This window comes from Ipomoea nil, unplaced genomic scaffold (genome assembly GCF_001879475.1).
Source record: "Ipomoea nil cultivar Tokyo-kokei standard unplaced genomic scaffold, Asagao_1.1 scaffold1421, whole genome shotgun sequence".
NCBI classification, from domain to species: Eukaryota; Viridiplantae; Streptophyta; class Magnoliopsida; order Solanales; family Convolvulaceae; genus Ipomoea; species Ipomoea nil.
The window spans coordinates 6,023,421-6,036,900 of record NW_017617849.1 but is presented as its reverse complement, the minus strand read 5'-3'; the positions used below and the strand labels follow the sequence as shown (position 1 = coordinate 6,036,900).

The window sequence follows — 13,480 nt, the reverse complement described above, 5'->3', positions numbered from 1 at the left end:
TCATACAGTTTGGGTGAAGGAAACTAAGGTGGCAAAGTCTTGGTTTTGCTCGAGCCTAAACATGTCCTCCTCTCTCAATTTCGCCCACGCTTCTACTCCCTCCCCGTCGGCCGTGTCCAAGAACACCACCGTATTCATCCCCACCGCCGCGTTCGCCACCCACATCGGCTTTCCCCACCCCATGTCCGCTTCGTAAAACGGGAATCGGCACCAGCTACTTGTTATCAGGCACCCAACAACCTCTTCCGCACCAACTTTAATTTCAATATTATTGCTTCCCTTTTCCATCGCCTCCGCCAGACTCTCCGGCGGCGCTCCCTCCCCGCCGCCGTACACCTCCCTCACCACCGGATCTTTCACCCTCCGTATCGACTCCTGCACTCCCCGCCGGCACTCGTCCACGGAGGCTCCCCGCTCCCCCGCCGCCGCCAGTTTCGCGAGGGCTATGTGTAAAGTGCTTCCGATGCTGTTGGGAGGCAGCGGCGGGACCATCCGTTTCCGCAAGTTGACGGCGCTCACCAAGAGGTGTAGCTTGAGGTCTCTGTTCCTCTCCCGAGATGCGGCGATGAACGCCGCCCATATCAGCGCCGTCAAGGCCTCGATCCTCGTCGGAATACTCGCTATAATTCCGCCGGACGAGGTGGCTAGTTTTTCTCTGAGTGTCGCTATCTTGGATCCCTCGAACACGAATCTTTTTGTGACGGGTTGACCTTTCGTCGCTGCCTCTCCGTCCCATGGAACCGTCTGGTTCACATCCACGCTCCTCGGAGCAAAGATTCCACTACAATCAACCACAAAGCCGCCGCCAATTTTGCTGTCGTCCCCATCCCTAAATAAATCATGCAAAAGAATTATGGACTCTTGAAGCTTATAATTGAATGGAATAAGGTTCAAATTGGCGACCGAAAATAATCTGAAAATACAATTAGGCTACTAAAGGAAAAAAGTATTATTAGGCCACTAAACACTCAAAAAACGTACAATTAGATCACTGAACACTCCAAATGTATTCAATTTCACCTGAAATTGCATACATTTAGAATGTTTAGTGGTCTAATTGTATTTTTTTTCGCTCAATGATCTAATTGCATTTTCAGGTTACATTCACTAACCAATCTGAACATTATTCCTAATTGAATTATACTAAATGTATTAAAAAAAAAAAAAAAAAAGAAGAAAAAACTTTATCCATATACCTACTGATGGTGGCCCACGTCTGCAAGAACGTGGCGGCGGTGGAAGCATCAGCGATCCCGTGCCAAAGACACGCGCCGACGGCGATTCCACCGCAAGGAAACTCAGTGACTTGGACGGCTAGCAGGGCATAGTCGTTCACTTTACTGGGCCATTCTCCGGGATTGCAAGGAAGCAGCCGACAAAGGGTCTCCATTCTGGGGCGGCTGACGACGGAGGATAAGTTCTCTCCGACGGCGCGTGCCTCCACGAAGAGGGCGCCGTCGTCGTTGCAGCGGAGGGTGAACACGTCCTTCACCCTGCCGGCCAGCGGGTACAAATGGGTTAACGTCATCGAAAGAGATTCCTTGAGGTGATCAAACAACGATGAGGACGACATGGTTGACTCCTCCGCAGGGAATATTCCGGCGGTGGTTGGGTAGAAGAGAACGACCGGAACATAGAATTTGACGGCGAGTTGATCAAGGAGGGAAAATTTGTAGTCCCTAAGGTTGTGAGGTGTTGGACGAGAAGGTTTGATGGTTTGTTTTTGGATAATCTCTACTCTGATCATCGTCGTCGTCGGTCGTCTGCATATTGTGCAGGCCGGAAAATTAAGCAAATTTATAAATCCATTTAGAGCTTGAGAATCTGTTCATATCTAGTTAGATTAAGATACCTCAACTTAGTGCATTTTGATACTCCATATTATATTGTATTGCCCCATAATTTGCATGTAATTGAAGGGCACAACAGCAGGCCAGGCACGTTATATAATAGAGTTAATTGGATTAGAGCTCTTTTGGGGGTAATTTTAAATTTAGTTTCACAATATTATTTTTGTCATTTAACATTATAAACTATTATTTTTTGGACGGAAAATACTACATGTATTTTCATTTTTTATTTTTGATTTTTACTCCACACACAAAATCTTGATGTAGACACTTGTATTGAGACCCACATAAGAAAAGTAGTCAATCAGTGCTTGCCATATTAGAAAATAAAATTTAGAGAGTATAATTTGGGAGTCTAGGTAGTAGAACTCTTTTTGGACACGTTTAGTCATTTTCATGACTTTTCCTGTAAGGACATTTTTGTCCTTTCATATTTTTTCTTTGTTAATTTTCCAGTTTCGAGTTAGTTGGTTTAGGATTTTACTAAAAATCGGTTAAAAATATGGTTACTAAAAAACAGATGTTACCTAAAGTTCTAAACCAATTAACCCAGTTACAATTGGAAAAATAACTAAAGAAAAAAATATGAAAAGATAAAAATGTCCTTATTAAAAATACAAAAAGTCATGAGAATGACTAAACATGCATGTCCAAAAATAGTCTATGATGTTAAATGACAAAAACGATAGTGAAACTAATAAATTTAAAATTATCACAAAAAACAATGGACCTCTAGTGGAATTAACTCTTATATACGGAGTAAGATTTACTCAGTGTTGATGGTCAATCGAGAAGGGCAAATGCAACTATCACATTGAGTCGAATTTAAAACACGTACTATTGTTACCAGATTAATTGTTTTTTTTTTTCTTTTGAAAATCAAACAATAACTTGCATTAATTAGCGAAAAGATCCGAAATACAATCAGGCGGGATAGAATCCAAACTCCAAAGACATAGGAAGAATCAGTCGCCCGTGCAAGCACATGAGCTACATGATTCGCTGATTTATTAACATGACGAACAACAACGTTTCCAATGTCACTAGCAATAGACCGACATTATTTTATAATGAGACCAACATAGGAAGAGTCTTGACGAATAGAATTAAAACTCAAACAAAAATTTAAACAATCAGACTCAAGAATTAAATTAATTGTTAATATAGACTAACTCAGTTGATGAGGTTGTCTGATACCCAAAATCACTTCAAACTTGGCCAACTTAACAAGAAACATATATAGCTACGCTATTATTTTCACAAGATAAGATAATGTATAATTAAAGAGAAAATAGTAGTAACCAGGACTATGTGGTCCAATGGTACCCGGGTTGGACTTCCATTTGGAAGGTTGTGAGTTCGAGCCTCAATGGAGGTATTATTAGCTCTTTGTGTTTTAGTAGGTTGAGAAAGTATATGAACACATACTACAATGTAATAGAGCTAGTAGCATTCAAAAAAAAAAAAAAAGAGAGAAAATAGTAAGAATATAGCATTATTATAAGGAAGAAAGCTTTACTTCCCCACTATCCTACACAATAATATAGTATTTGCTTGCAACAAAACTTGTCGCTGGAGTCATGAATTAAGATGATAAAATTAATACAATTGTTTATTGATCGAGATGGACACTTCACTACTTCATTAATAATCATAATATTAAATTAAAAAAGGAAGGAAAAAAAAAACATTGATGTATGTGGGTAACACGTGATCAAGCAAGTACTAGCTAGGCATCAATTATATCACATAGGGACAACTTTTTAAAGTACATTATCCGCAAACTCGAATTATCTAAAATTGCAAAAAATCATTATTTCAATTGTCCTTAAATATATTTATCGTGCGTTGTTCATTACTTAGCTTGGGTAGTTGGACTTTTTTTTTTTTTTTTTTTTTTTTTTTTTTTTTAATTCACTTTGAAGAAATATAACTTTACTTGGATTTATTAAAAAATTTATAATTATTATTCAAATATATACTTTAAGTAAAAACAAAATCAACTTAAATTGATCTTATAATCACTCACTTAGAATAGTAACAGAAGTGTCATGACATTACATAGTAATTGATATACATACCTAGTTTTAGTCTACTTTTGATTAAGATTATATTAAGATTTAAAGTATATATATTTAAGAGTGCATCAAGTTTGCCAAGGGCCGGGCATCTATGAGGTATAAAATGATAGGAAAAAAATTTAGCTACATTATTAAAAAACTGTGTCATCTTAAATTGGAAGTAGATAAATATATATATATATATATATATATATATATATATATATATATTGGAGTAGATAAAAAAAAAAAAAAAAAAAAAACGCATCTATGATGTTCACGTGCCAGTTAGTAGGCTAGCTACGTGTCTGCATATAGTTTGCCGGCACTACATGTGACATATTTTTTTTATGTGTGTGTGTGTATATGTATGTCGATCTATATATATAACAAGGTGTAGTGCATCTAATAATTACAAAGAGATAATAAAATTGATCGATTGGCTACTTTATATGATTTTGTTATAGTTTTCCCTAAAAAGTTTGAATCTCTATTTCAATGGTTCTTCTCACCCTGATCCAACAGAGATGATTTTGCTATAGTTGATGAGACTCTTGATTGTTTCACAAGTTATTAGTGTCCGATCAAGATACTTGATCAAGTAAGTCAAATTGTCTTATGAGTTATTTTTATTTTTAATTTGGTCATATATTTATAGGTTGTGGTTCATATTTAAGTTTTTTTTTTTTTTATAATTAAAATATCTACTTTTGATCATAGTATTATTATTACATGATTAATTTTGGTCATTTATTAACAAAACGGTTTAAATATCGTTAAATACATGGGTATTTTAATCTTTAATTATGATTTTTTTTTAAAAATAACATAAGAATGTAGCGATTTAACCTACTTTGTATGAAATATCTTTGTATTTAATAACATTTCAACGATTTTATTGATGAATGACTAAAATGATCGTGCTATAATAATACTATAACTAAATGATGATGTTTTAATAAAAAATGATTAAAAGTGGACTACCATATATAAATAAAAAATATATATAATTAACTCTTGTTCTATTAAATTATATTCAGTATACCCGTTGTAATTAATACATATTTGTTCAATACTATATAAATATAAATACAAAGCTAATTACATGCATACTCCGTTCAAATCAATTAAAATATCCAATTACACACTAAACAATAAGTCAATCCTAATCATTTACAAAAAAAAAAATAAATAAATAAATAAGAAAGCTAGCATAAATAATTACTCAGAATTCTAAAAACCGATCCCTAAATCTAGGGGTTTTGGTCCCAGCCTGCAAATTAAAGAAACAAGACAAAGAGACATTGGCAATTTATATCCTACACCACGGCATACATTGCACTATGCGTCTAAATGCAAAACGACGTCGTTTTAATTATTTTTTTTTTTTGAAATTTCCCGCCCCAGTGAACGGCAGTAGGTTTTTCTTTAAAAAAAACCCGCTGTTCAAGAATGTACATAATGTTATACTTGAATACACATAATGTTATACATGAATACATATAATGTTATAACAAAATATACATACTCTTTTTAAAAGATAATACACATAATCTAACATAATACATAATAAACATAAACTTTTAACATAGTACACATCAACTCTTAACATAATACACACAAATTTTCTGATTCGGATGTACATAATTGTATAAAAACAATGTACATAATTGTATAAAAAATACACATAACTGTATGAACCAATACACATAACGTTGTGAACGAATACACATAATCTCAGCAACTTCCTACCGCGCCTCCCAACACGACCCCAAAACGACGTCGTTTTGGGAGGCGCGCGGCGCACCGTGCTATGTGCGCCGTGGTGTAGGATATAACGATTGAGAGACATTATTGTCAAATGTAAATAGGCTGTATATGTTGGAATTTATCATTGAGAATGACAAAGGAACAGAAACAAACACATGCATGCATAGAAATGTTTTCTGGACATTATTGTAAAAGAAAATGCAAAAACACTAAATAAATACCTCCGAGATGAGTATTAAGTAAGTGAAACATAATTACATAATTCTTGTATCTGAAGGTTACAGGTTTAATTTTTGTTAATTATCAAATTTGTTGCGCCAGATCTATTTAGTGTGGGACAAAAAATGTTAATAATTGTTTGATGAATTGGGTAAGTCAACCATGAACTCGTGCTGTTATTGTCTTGATTATCAGTGGACACAACTGTATGGCACTGGAAATCTTCCCACTTATCCCCGCCAACTACTAAAAAACAAGAACATGGCAGGCAAGGCCAAATCTTACAAGAATATGCACACCAACTGTTTGTTAAATTTTCCCAGCTCGCTGCCTTTATTTGCTAGGCAGACAACACTTCACCCATCCTTGTCTTACATGTACTGCTTCAATACTAATTAGATTTGTGTTTGAAATTTGTCCGCACAGATTTAGCTCAATGATTCAGTAAACAATATTAAGTTACGGTAATTTACATTACTGTTAAATGTTTTGTCTGGTCACGATGTGGAGGGTCTTGAGTTGGGGATTTGTGGATTTTTTTTATCAATTATAAAATTTAATACTCCGTAATTAAGTTAATGAAAAATTTTATGTACACAAAAGCAAGTATATTAATATAAGAAGTAGGCATTGCAAAAATGTCTTATTTTGACCAAATAGACCACTAGTCCAAGTCAAATAGAAAGCCATTATAGCAACTCCTCCAAATTAATTAAGCTATAAACAGAATGTAGTAAATACACTAAGAAAATTGTATGATATCCTGGCCTTTTTTCCCCCCAATATAAGAAGAATAATAAAAATATAAAAAACAAAATAAATGACATGAACAAATTAAATATAATTAAATATGTAGTCATTTAGCTAATTCACAAACTATTTATGTACATGTTTGATGATATCATACTTAATACAATTGTAAATAATTTATAACAAGGAGTAAAACACGTTAAATCGAGTTTTAAATCGAACTTAAAATTTAACTTAGCATTGAGTTTGATTCAGTAATTTTTATAAGGTTTGAGCTTGAACACTGGGTTCAATTGACTTGAATCAAGCTATATATATATATATATATATATATATATATGTGTGTGTGTGTGTGTGTGTGTGTGTGTGTGTGTGTGTTTATTTATGAGCCACGAGCGGTTCAACAAACCATGGATCGTAAAATTCTAAATTTGAGTTTGACTCAATTAATTAATGAATGAGTTTGACTTCGAATTTGATTGAACTTGAATCAAGACTTATTTTTTTTTTTTAAGATAATCAAGGTTTAATTAAACAACTTGTGTAAAATTTTAATTTTTTGCACTTATATTTATACTCGATATAGTTGTATTTTTTTAATATTACTAATACAACATATTATAAACTTTTTTTTTTTTAATTCCATTATAAAAGTTTAATTGATTATTTTATGATTAATAGTAAGTTTAATGGCAAATTGGCAATATTATAAAAAGAATTAAATGGTATAATTCGATTTGATGCTCCGCCCACTTGGCGAAGGCCCATACTCCGCCCACCCGCGGCTCGCACTTTGGCGTAAACCGAACGAAACAAAAACCTCATCACACCCTCTTCTCCTTCATCCTCCTCCTCATAGATTCACGTACTCTGCACCAAAAACCGCGCGTATTTCCGTTTCTACATCTGCCTTTTCTCTCTTTTCGCGTGCTTTGCGGTGCCCTGGAAAACCCTAGAATCCTCACTTCTGCCGAGAAGGAGTTTTAAGATTCGCTTCAATGGTTCACTTCTCCCGTTCTTCATATGCCTAGGCGCGGCTGGTGCTAGCGTTGCTGATTTTCTTCGTTTTTTGTTTTGTTGTAATTATGGAGAGATCCAGCGGGAAGGATCTCAAGGACTTCACCAGCTCCTCTAGCTCCGTCTCTGGTCAGTTTACTTCCATCCCCTCGCCTGTGAATTTCGCTTCCAATTTTCAATCATTTCGTTTGCTTCGGGCTAACGTTTTGTTTTTGTTTCCATTTTATCGATTTCTCACTGGCGGTTCTGGCCAATTGCCGGAGTTTTCGCCTTGAATTGATGCGTAATTGTTGAGATATGGGGTGAAACATGCGAAATTTAGTTGACTTTTGTTGTGTGGGCTGTGATGCAGATAGTGCACTGTTCGATGCCTCCCAGTACGCGTTTTTTGGGCGAAATGTTCTTGAGGAAGTTGAATTAGGGGGTTTAGAGGATGAGGAAGATAGTAGTAGTGTACCTGCTGGTGCTGGAGGAGTCGGTGGCGGACTTGGCGATGACGATATACAGGAGTATCATTTGTTTGAGAAAGATGAGGTATATTTCATTTTTGTTATTTTTTGTGAATACTGCTCTGAAATATTCCATTGGCCTGTCAGATGGAGCTGTGGATCTCAGTTCTTTGGTTTAGATCAAGGCACTTTTATTTGTGAAAAAGTAATAATAATACACTTCAAGTGGGGAAAGGGAGAACAAAGAATAAATTTGGTGTTCCAACTTTTATCAATGCAATCAAAGCATCTCCTTGTCAAGAATAAATTAATTTTAGTAGTGTATTTCTTTGTCTTTTTGTTTTTTGTTTTTTTTTTTTTAGTTAGGCTGTGTTGGCTGTATGCTTTTGCTATTGCTGCGCATGGTTATTTCTGTTTGTGTTGTATGTTATTAATGTTTCTATTTTAGTATTCATTATATAGTTATTATATTAAAGTTTCATAACTGACATACATATTTCCCGTGATTCTTGATGTGCAGGGATCAATGTTAGGTTCATTATCTGATTTAGATGACCTAGCAACTACATTTTCAAAGGTTAGTTTACTGGAAAGTTCACTTTGTAATGTTTTAATTTCTACTGCATTTTTGTATTTCTTCATTGTGCTAATTTTTTCACTAATTTGAGGTCATTTAATGGAATTTGAACCGAGAAGGGATCACTATGTAAATGGATTGAAGTGTAAAATCTGTTGTCCTGTTGTAAACTCAATACTAACAGGGACTATGCCTTCTTCAATTGTATAGGACTTAAGTTCCCTTTTTAATTTTTTTTCAGTCTGAACATTACTTTTGATGTTCTGTGTGATTATGTAAATTGGGTGTATTATAATTGCTATGATCATTATATGTGCTATGCGGTGATATCATCTTAACCTGAAAATTTGTAACTTGATACTTGCAAGGAATAATATATGTCATCAAAAGTATTGTTTTGATTTGTTTCATTTAACCTTTGAACAATTTTTTTTTTTTTTTATATTGTGATTGTGTTGAGCATTCATTCATTACTAGTCTTAATTTTCTCCCCCCATATTATTTGACTTGGCATATTCTTTCTTGTGAATTGACATGGATGGCTTTATCATTCCAGTTGAACAGAAATGTCATGGGCCCAAGACATCCTGGAGTTATTGGCGATCGTGGATCAGGATCCTTTTCTAGGGAAAGTGAGTACCTAGTCAATTTTCTTTTGCTCACTTTTCAATTTATGAACTGTCTATCTATTTTTTTTTATCTTTACGTCATCCACTAAAAAAAAAAAAGTACTCAAATTTCGGGTATATTGCTCCCCCCCTCCTCTTACTTTCCTCTGTTGTTTAAGTGTTTGATAGTAGGATTCTATATTAATGAACAATTTGTCCAGGTTCATCTGCAGCTGAATGGGCAAGAGATGCAGATTTTAATGAATGGTTTGATCAGCATTTATCTGATAGTGAATGCTACCAGGAAAACAAAAAATGGTCTTCTCAGCCACACCTCAATTCAGTACATCTTGCAGAGTCTAAACCGCTATACCGAACGTCTTCTTACCCTCATCAGCCACAGATCCAGCAGCTACAACACTGCTCTAGTGAACCAATATTGGTACAAAAATCATCTTTCACTTCCTTTCCTCCTCCTGGTGGCAGATCACAGCAGGCTTCACCGCGCAGTCTTTCCCATCACTATGATCTGTCATCACATGGGCATCAGTCACCCTTCTCTTCTGCAAATCTCTCTTCTATGTCAAGCTCAAACATGCAGTTATCTAGCCTGCCCCACAGGGTCCACTACAATGGAAACATACCACAGTTAACCTCTTCTGGTCCATCTCTAAATAACCGGCTACAAAACCATTGGGCTAACCATCCAAACCCATTCCATAGGGATTATTCTGGCCTTTTAAACCAGGTTTTGCCACATCAGTTCCCACATCAGAATGGTTTATTATCCCATCAGTTGATGTCTCCTCAACAGCAAAGATTGCACCTTTCTGTTCGACCTTCTTTAGCCCATTTTTCAGCACTGCAGTCCCAATTGTATAATTCTTTTCCTGCACCTGCTCACGTGGGTAAACATGGAATGCCTGATGTGAGAGATTCAAGATCTAAATCACATAAAAGCAGAAGTGTGCGGTTTTCTCAACAAGGCTCTGATGCAGCTAGCCAGAAGAGTGAGAGTAATGCCCCACAGTTTAGATCTAAGTACATGACTGGTGAAGAAATAGAAAGCATTCTCAAAATGCAGCATGCTGCAACACATTGCAATGATCCATATGTGGATGATTATTACCACCAAGCTTGCATAGCAAAGAGAGCTGTTGAGTCTAGGTCAAAACTTTGTTTCTGTCCGAACAAGGAACAATCTTCAAAGTCACGTAATAGTGCAGAATCAGTGCCTCATCTCCATGTTGATGCTGAGGGACGTGTTTCCTTTTCTTCCATTCGTAGGCCCCTACCTCTTCTTGAAGTCCATCCACCAGGCTTTGCTTCTACTGATGGTAGTGGCGAACAAAAAACATCTGACACTCCGTTGGAGAAGGAACCTATGCTTGCGGCTAGAATCACTATAGAGGATGGTTTCCATCTTCTCCTTGAGGTGGATGACATTGACCGGCTTCTTCAGTTTAGTCAGCCCCAAGACAGTGGTACCCAGCTCAGAAGGAAACGACAGATGCTGTTAGAAGGCATGGCAGCGTCACTTCAACTTGTTGACCCACTTGGGAAAACCAATAGCTCTGTTGGGCTGAATCCTAAAGATGACATCGTGTTCTTATGGCTAGTATCAATTCCCAAGGGCAAAAAGCTGATTTCAAGGTACCTTAAACTTCTTATTCCTGGTGGGGAGCTTGCCAGAATAGTTTGCATGGCAATTTTCCGCCATTTGAGGGTTTTATTTGGTGGGCTTCCATCTGAGCAAGGAGCATCTGAGACCATTTCTAATCTTGCCAAAGTTGTGTCAAAATCTGTTTGTGGAATGGATCTTAATTCACTAAGTGCTTGTCTAGTTGCTGTAGTTTGTTCCTCAGAGCAGCCACCTCTGCGCCCGCTTGGAAGTCCTGCTGGAGATGGAGCCACTGTCATCTTGAAATCAGTTCTTGATAGGGCAACTTACCTTTTAAAAGATCCTCAGGCCTCACATAGTTATAGCATGCCTAACCCAGCCCTATGGCAGGCATCTTTTGATGCCTTTTTCGGTCTTCTTACAAAGTATTGTGTTAGTAAATATGAGAGCATAATGCAGTCCATTGCACAGACCCAAGCAAGCACAGAGATGATCAGTCCAGAGGCTGCAAGGGCAGTGAGCAGAGAAATGCCAGTAGAACTGTTACGTTCTAGCCTTCCACACACAAATGAGAACCAAAGGAAGTTGCTACTGAATTTTGCTCAGCGTTCCATGCCTGTAACAGGTTTCAATAGTCACGGTGGAAGCAGTGGGCAAATCAATCCGGAATCTGTGAGCTGTTAGCTGATAGTGAAAGGCACTATTTTAATGGAGCTGTGCTTCCAATCATCCAAAATTCTCCTGGTCTATCGTCTGGCCTCCATTGCCTGACGTCCAATCTGCCATCACTGAAGAGCAGAACAGAATCAAAGGTATTCATGATGTTGTTGGCATCTTTTTAATGCCGAGGACTCATTCTCCTCCAACTCTTCATAGTTTTCATATTCCTGGCCCTGTCCATTTCCTTCCTCTCAATTTCTATTCCTGTTGTTTTAGTTAGAAAAAGTGGTCTCCGTGACTGTGTTTTACATAACTTTGTATTGTGTCAAAATGTGACGAGATGTGTCACTCGAGCTTCTTTCTTTACAAGAGCTTTATTTTTGTTATGCTCTTCTGTAAACATGGCTATAAATAAGCTCGAAGGGTAGAATGTACAGGTCTACCATGGAATGTTTCAGCAACTGCTGTCATAAATTTAATCATTCAATTATTCCCAGTTTAAATTTAGTCAAGTGAGTTCTTAATGATGTGGCTGGCGCATTTGATCCTCAGAATTAGACTAGTGACAGAGATTTTGATGATTCAGATGTTATAGCGTCGTTAAAAAACATTGTATTGTCATTTCTCTAAGAACCTATGGGTTAATTTACATAGAAGAAATTTAGATTGAGCTTTTTTAAATCTTATAGTTTTCATTTCTTCGATTTATTATTTCTCTAATTTTCTATGTTATTCAAATTATATTAATGTATATTTTTTTCTTCTAATTTTCTATCTTCACCCCCCCAAAAAAAAAACTGATACAGTCATACCCAAATGTATACCGCAATTACGTTCAGCGTCCATTGTTAGAATGTCTGAATGTGTACGTAAACGATACATAATCAGACTCGTTGATCATTAGAGTCCATAAGAATGATTAGGCCAAATTTGTACTTTATCCAACATATCAACATTCTTAATGATTTCAATTAAAAACGTCATTTTTTAAATTTTTAGTTTCACCGGTTCTAGAAAAAATAATATAATATTTAATTATTTATATTAACTGGAATTTTGTACACATACTCAATTATATTATTATTAATAATAATAATAATAAAATCTTATTTTGACTCAATAGACCACGAAGTCAAGTAGAAAGTCATTATAGCAAATCCTCCAAACTTTAAGCTACCAAGAGAATAACGGCGAAATTAAACAAATACATTTGAAAACTTTTATGATTTTTTTGATATGATGTGAAGAAAAATAGAAAACAAAATAAATCACAAGAAAAAAAATGTTGGTCATTTAATTAGCACACTAATTATTTTTATTTTATTTTTTTGTATGGACATCCCTAATGATATCATATCTAATACAGTTGTAAATGTAATTTATATTCAATAAAGTTTTATTTTTTCTTTTATATTTTTGATAAAACGTAAGTAATCTTTCTATCAAATTTTATCCATCTTATTAATGATATTTGTTGGTGAAATTAACAAATTTTAATTGTTTAATTGTTATAATTTTAAAAATTGACATTTTATATTTAATAGTACGTTTAAGATAATATTTATTAACAAATTAAATTGCAAATTTTTTTAGTCAAATTCATATTAATTGAACCCAATTTAAAAGTCACCATTTAAAGCCTTAAAGGTTAGGTCAAATTTAATGATGATAGTTGTTTCAAGAGCAATGTTGGAAAATCAAGAAGTAAGGAATTGGTTAGAAATTGATATTCGGTTAAGGGCTTCATGTATAATATTGGGTTGTGTATTGCAGAGGAAGGTGGATGATCATTAAGACCTTGCATGTGTTATGAAATATAGAGTTTATGTATATTAGTGAGAGTGAATTATATTTGGTTGTTAAGTGGATGACAAGATGAAACTTATCTTAATGACTCAT

At 35.4% G+C, this 13,480-nt stretch overlaps 2 protein-coding genes across 2 annotated transcripts; one reads left to right on the top strand and one right to left on the bottom strand.

Moving 5' to 3' along the window:
- Window positions 1-1,894, bottom strand: LOC109187420 (vinorine synthase-like). Its single transcript, XM_019337606.1, has 2 exons — window positions 1,197-1,894; window positions 1-829 (listed from the first exon to the last, which is right to left on the bottom strand). Exons 1-2 carry the CDS (start codon window positions 1,745-1,747, stop codon window positions 1-3), a joined length of 1,380 nt encoding a protein of 459 aa, XP_019193151.1. The 5' UTR covers window positions 1,748-1,894.
- A 5,510-nt stretch (window positions 1,895-7,404) lies between these two features.
- LOC109187810 lies at window positions 7,405-12,088 on the top strand. Its single transcript, XM_019338150.1, has 5 exons — window positions 7,405-7,795; window positions 8,019-8,200; window positions 8,636-8,692; window positions 9,249-9,324; window positions 9,522-12,088. Exons 1-5 carry the CDS (start codon window positions 7,735-7,737, stop codon window positions 11,603-11,605), a joined length of 2,460 nt encoding a protein of 819 aa, XP_019193695.1. The 5' UTR covers window positions 7,405-7,734; the 3' UTR covers window positions 11,606-12,088.
- Window positions 12,089-13,480: the final 1,392 nt, after the last annotated feature.